Raw genomic sequence first — 5,592 nt, 5'->3', positions numbered from 1 at the left:
GTATTGGGGGGAAGAAGAGCACCCGGATAAACTTGAAATCTTCCATTATGTCTTCTTCTAGACAGTGGGGGGGGGGGGGGGTGTGTGAGCATTGTCCAGAACAAGCAAACATTTCAAGGGAAGGCCATTCTCCTGGAGATATTGCTTCACTGAAGAGCCAAACACTAGATTTATCCATTCAGGGAAGAACTGTTGGATCACCCACGCCCTTGCATTTGCCCTCCAAATCACTTGTAGCCTCTCTTTTAAGACTTTATAAGTCTTAAATACGTGCGGGTTCTCTGCATGATACACCAGCAGTGGCTTCACTTTGCAGTCATTGCTGGCATTAACACACAATGCTAAGGTTAGACGAACTTTCATGGGCTTGTGGCTAGGCAACTTTTTCTCCTCAGTGGTGATGAATATCCTGTGTGGCATTCATTTTCCCAAAAAAAGGCCCGTCATGTCGCAGTTAAACACTTGCTACGGGACATAACCCTCTTCCGAATTTAATAAAGCGAAGCGCTGCGCAAACCCTTCCGTGGCTTGGTATCTGCACTCGCTGCTTCGCCATGCCGTACCACAGAGTGGATGCCAGCTGGTCTCTGCCACTGAGAGAGTAAGTGACTTATGGCGTTGGAAGGTGAAGTAAGGACCTTGGGTGCCCTGCCTTGCCCAGTGGTTGTGGGTGTGGGTGGCCCTGCTGTGCTGTGTGGGCGGCGGTTCGTAACAATACACATAAACACATACTAAAATAATACCGAAACCTCCTATCATGATTCCTCCTCCATTCTAATTTACTTTCAAAGACTGCATTGCAACTTATAGCTCCACTTACTGGTTATATTTTGATGTACAAGACATTCATGCCGCCCTCAGCTATGCAGCCGCGGTTGTCCTCTCTGCTTCCTCTCTTGTCTCTCTCTTTATTCTCTCCCTCCTCATATCTCTCTAACCTTCTGTTTCAAACTGCCACCCACACCCGTAACCACTGGGCAAGGCAGGGCACCCAAGGTCCTTACTTCAGCTTCCAACGCCGCAACTGTAAACCACTTATATGCCCGTATCACATGGTTACGTATACCCGCGAAAGCGTGTCGCGCGTCTGGAATATCGACGACCGCGTCGCAGAAAACGCCGATTTACAGAGGAGGACAGCGGGTCATCGGGAATGATCCAAGACCGTTGTCCATTTCCCGCGACTGGAAGACCGTCGTGGAAAGACTATAATGAACATACTCCAATAAAATACTGAATTATTTTTTATAATGCTTTATTTGGCATATATCATCAATATAATGATGTAATTTTTCATGATTTGCATACCCATCACTTATACGATATTTATTAATTACCTACAGATAGTATCGGATTTTGTATTGATTTGTTTACCACCACATTGCCCTTGAGTCCTTCTCAGCAGTCTTCCCTCGCACTACCTCCTATTTGTAATAATTATGGCTCCTTTGCCGTGGGGAAAAGAGGTGGAGGTATTGGTCTTATTAGAGAGGTCTTATTAGAAAAGAGCCAGCCCTGTGGGACATCAGAGACAAGATGTATACAAAGAGCCTCTTGCCTTCTTGCTAGCCACCTACGCGTCCAAATCCTTGCCTTCTTTTTTCGTTTGTTCTGCTCTTGCAGTGCAATTGCATAAAGTCCAACAGCTAAGATAGCGTGGTCAACTGGGTCCATTGTGTTCAGTGGCGCTCCACCCGGGTTTGTTGTTGTTGTGGTGATGAAGGTCTCGGATGGAAGATCAACGCCGTGCACTGTTTCCTGCGATCTGATCGTCGAACATACTGGTCACGCGACACGCTGTCGCGGGTGTACGTGACCATGTGATACGGGCAAAATTACTCTCAGCGACAACCAGGACAGCAGTCAGGCCGGGGGGCGGCACAGAGATATGTTGATGAGGGTCCGTGGCTAGCAAGGGATGCTAGGCACACAACTCAATGACAGGCACTCACTCAGACAGGCAGGACTGGCAGGAAACACGTAGTACAGCTTCTTACGTTTACTTAGAAGTAACACAATACAGCAGCAACTCCAAGGTAGTACACAGTGTGGATACGAGCTACGAGACCGGAGAGCAGGGCGGGACAGCGGGGCAAGACATCTGCAACTGACTCGCATGGGCAGAGAGAGACGGCCAGCCTTTTTTGCAACACTGTAGTTGGCTCGCCTCTGGGCCAATCACTGCTATTTTATCCACCTGCGTGTCTATCACTTCCGGTCCCCCACTTCCTGTCTCTCTTACAATACCATCTCACTCCATCTTCACTACCAACGCCCCACCCCCCCGCGCCGCCGCAACACTTCCTTCAGAGAGCTCAGGAAGGGTGGGGGTCAGACTTGACCTACAATAATTCGCCCATTATATCATTGACCATTCGGAGACCACTCCACGTGGGAGACCACGTGTGAACAACATAAGGGCGAAGGCACATACAGAATGATCAAATAATTCTTAAACGTAGTACACATCCAGAAACAAGACACCATCCTATTGGCGTTTCAGAGGTTCAGGTTTTACCTACTAAGATAGCAAGTTCCTTATTGGTCTGACTAGGATATCCAGGTTCCTTTTGGTCACTTTTATTTACCATTCATGTTTCACTCCACGTGGGGAACACGTGTGTACTTAACTACTCCCCAAAGTCATATACTACTCCCCAAGGTCATTAAAAGGTCATTTAGGTTTGCTTTGGTCTTGGGTCTGGGTCATCTCCTAGATTTAAATCTGATACCCAGCAGTCTGCTTTCTGTAAATTGTTTTAACCCCTTTAGTAATGGGACGTAATTTTACTTCAGCAAGATCACCTAACTGCTGGGCAGAAATTTCCCATGAGAGTGCTTCACGCGCTGCCGGCAGTTGTTTGCTGATCACCGCGGTGGGTAGACGTAGTTTTGTGAGTCGTGCAGACACCCTATTTTTTGTTGTTTTCTTTCAGGTAAGGCCATGTTGGTGGGTGGGTGATGTAAATAAACTCAGGGAGAGCAGGAGCACTTTATTTTTTTTACGTTTCGCCCATAGGGCTTCTTCAGAGAGAATGACACAGGCTTCGAAGATTTCAAAGATTTATTAAGAAAAGAGGGGGAAGATACAAACAAGGGGTGGTACAGTACAAGATACAAAAAACATAGAAATACAGAAGAGGAGTAAAGTTGCTGGGCGGTCCAGCCTGCTGCTTTTGTTGGGTCGAAATACATAGAAACAAATTATTAAACAAAAGATACATACATAAATAGAGTAAAATAAAAGAAAAACAAATAAAAATAAACAGAGTAAAAAGATATACAAATAAATACATTATACATGAATAAGTAAAAAATCAATAGAAGATGGTCACCCGTCCAGGTTCGCGTCGGACACTGCGTTGCTTAACCTCACTGGTCCGGGTGGTCGCTTGTCCAGGCACGGGCTGTGTAAGTGTTTACTTCACGACACTAGACTTTTCCTTTCGGGTACGGGACGTTTTTGTAGAAATTGCGGTATCCTCTGCGCCATCTCTGCCGGGGATGAAGATACCAGTCATCCACGAGTAGGGGGATCCGCGGAGGGCGGTTGATGACTTCGTTGGCCGACTGGGTTCCGGTGTCGTCGGCTGCGCGTTTGTTGCGGCTTTAGACCTTGGCAGCCGCTTCTTCTTTGTGACCCAGCCGTCGTCTTCTTTCAGCTCGGCGGAGGGAGGCCGGGTGTTGGAGGGTCGGTTCGCTTTGATGAGCTGGGTCGAAGATGCCTGTCCTTCACTGCCGGTTCCAAGGACGTCAACTTCTCCCTCCTCCTCGTCGTCTTCGTCTTCCTCGTCGTGTCCTTCTGCTACCGCTACGTCTCCGGTCGTCTCCTTGTTCTCGGGCTTGTCTTCCATTCGCTCCGCTTCTGCTTGTTGTTCGTGGCTAGGCGCAGCCACTGTAGCGTCTCCTGTCTTGCCTCGAAGAGAACGGCTCCTGATGGTGCGGGTGGGGGTGGCCAGGGCGCACAGAGGAATTTAAATGGCTGGCAGGCAAAGTTTATTGAGAAAAGAGGGGGGAGATACAAACAAGGGGTGGTACAGAACAAGATACAAAAACAGAAATACAGAAAGACAGATAAAGAACAAAGTTGCTGGGCGGTCCAGCCTGCTATTTTTGTACAAAATAAATAAATGACTGAATAAATAATTACACATGTAAATATATGTGTATAATTAAAAACAACAAAAGGAGAAGGTGGTCACCTGTCCAGGTTCGAGTCGTACACATCGTTGTTAACTTCACTGGCCCAACGGTCACTAAACCAGGCCCGACTCAGACACAGTGACGCTTAACTTCGCTTCACTGGTGTGCAGCTGTCTTTAGGATACGGGTAACTCGTATAGCCGGGGAAATCTGTGTACTCCTTGATGTTCTCCACGAAGCGATTTTCTTCGTGGATATAGACGCCGGACAGCACGTCTTCCCGGATTTTCCCCGTTCGTTTTTCTTGCCTCAGCTTTTGGACGGTGGGTGACTCACGGAGGACAGCTGATGGCGTAGTTGTCCTTTCGGCCTTCGGAAGCACCATCCTAAGGGCATTAGGTGAAGGCCTTCGTTGCCGCTTGGTCTTGGTTACCCAGCCGTCGTCTTCTTCCTACTTGCCGGAGGGGGGCTGGGGGTCGGAGGGGAAATTTGGCTTGCTGGCCTGGGGCGAAGGGGCCTCCCCTTAACTTCCACTACCCAAGACGTCCACTTCCTCATCCTCCTCCTCGTCGTCTTCTTCGTCGTCATCTTCATCTTCGTCTTCATCTTCATCTTCTTCATCTTCTTCATCTTCTCCCGGTACGTCGTCCTGCGTCTCCTTCCTGTTCTGGGGTTTGTCTCCCGTTGGCTCTGGTTCTGCTGCTGTTGCTGCTTGTTGGTGGTTTGGAGCAGCCTCGGTCCCGGGCTGATCTTGGCAAGAGCGACTCCTATTTGAGCGGTAAGGGGGCGGTCAGGGCGCTTAGCGGAACTTTAATGGCTGGCAGGCCATTGTGCTGCAGGATGGTAGGTATTAACTACTGCAGGCGGCGGTGGTCCGATCCTGCTAAGGCCTTGGCCATAAAAATACAGGCTAACACTTTTGCCTGTATGTCCTCCTCTCTCTGTGGCTTGCGTGGTGTGTGCTGGCTGCTCATGACGGGGTCAGCATGAGAGCTGACGGGCACCACCTCCCTTGCCTCTGGTCCCTTTTTCCCCTCCCTGATGGCGAGAAGAACTTGGTCTCCTTCTCTGAGAGGCCGGTCCTTAAGAGACCGAGTGAGGCCAGATGCATGGCAGAATACATCTTTTCCTGTTCTAAGGTCTTGGATAAACCCGTATCCTGCCTTCACGTTGTACCATTTGACAAGTCCAGGGTGGTCTGCAGAACTTGCCATGGTACGTCGTCGGAGGTGTCTGTCTGCTGCCTGTCTGCGTGGTCGTGTCTCCGTGCTGGCAGGCGGAATCGGAATTTATAGAAAAGAGGGGTGAAGGAAGAGTGTTGTAGTAGAAGAATGAAAGTTAGAAATAATGAAAGACAGTAGAAGATTATAGATGGTGGGCTAACCACCTTGCTATTTTTGGTAAGTATTGTGGAATGGTACTTTTCGCATCTTCTCTATGATGTTTTTG

The 5,592-nt window shown here is 48.7% G+C and overlaps 1 protein-coding gene across 1 annotated transcript; it reads right to left on the bottom strand.

The window, feature by feature from the left end:
- Positions 1-4,997: 4,997 nt before the first annotated feature.
- LOC123504868 (cold shock protein ScoF-like) lies at positions 4,998-5,357 on the bottom strand. Its single transcript, XM_045255774.1, has one exon. The coding sequence runs from the start codon at positions 5,355-5,357 to the stop codon at positions 4,998-5,000; it is 360 nt and encodes a 119-aa protein (XP_045111709.1).
- Positions 5,358-5,592: the final 235 nt, after the last annotated feature.

This window comes from Portunus trituberculatus, chromosome 17 (genome assembly GCF_017591435.1).
Source record: "Portunus trituberculatus isolate SZX2019 chromosome 17, ASM1759143v1, whole genome shotgun sequence".
NCBI classification, from domain to species: Eukaryota; Metazoa; Arthropoda; class Malacostraca; order Decapoda; family Portunidae; genus Portunus; species Portunus trituberculatus.
The sequence above is the reverse complement of the archived record's forward strand: the minus strand, read 5'-3'. Positions and strand labels throughout refer to the sequence as shown.

Coding starts and splice junctions, on each gene's coding strand:
- LOC123504868 (XM_045255774.1), bottom strand. CDS start 5,357: ATGGCAAGTTCTGCAGACCACCCTGGACTTGTCAAATGGTACAACGTG.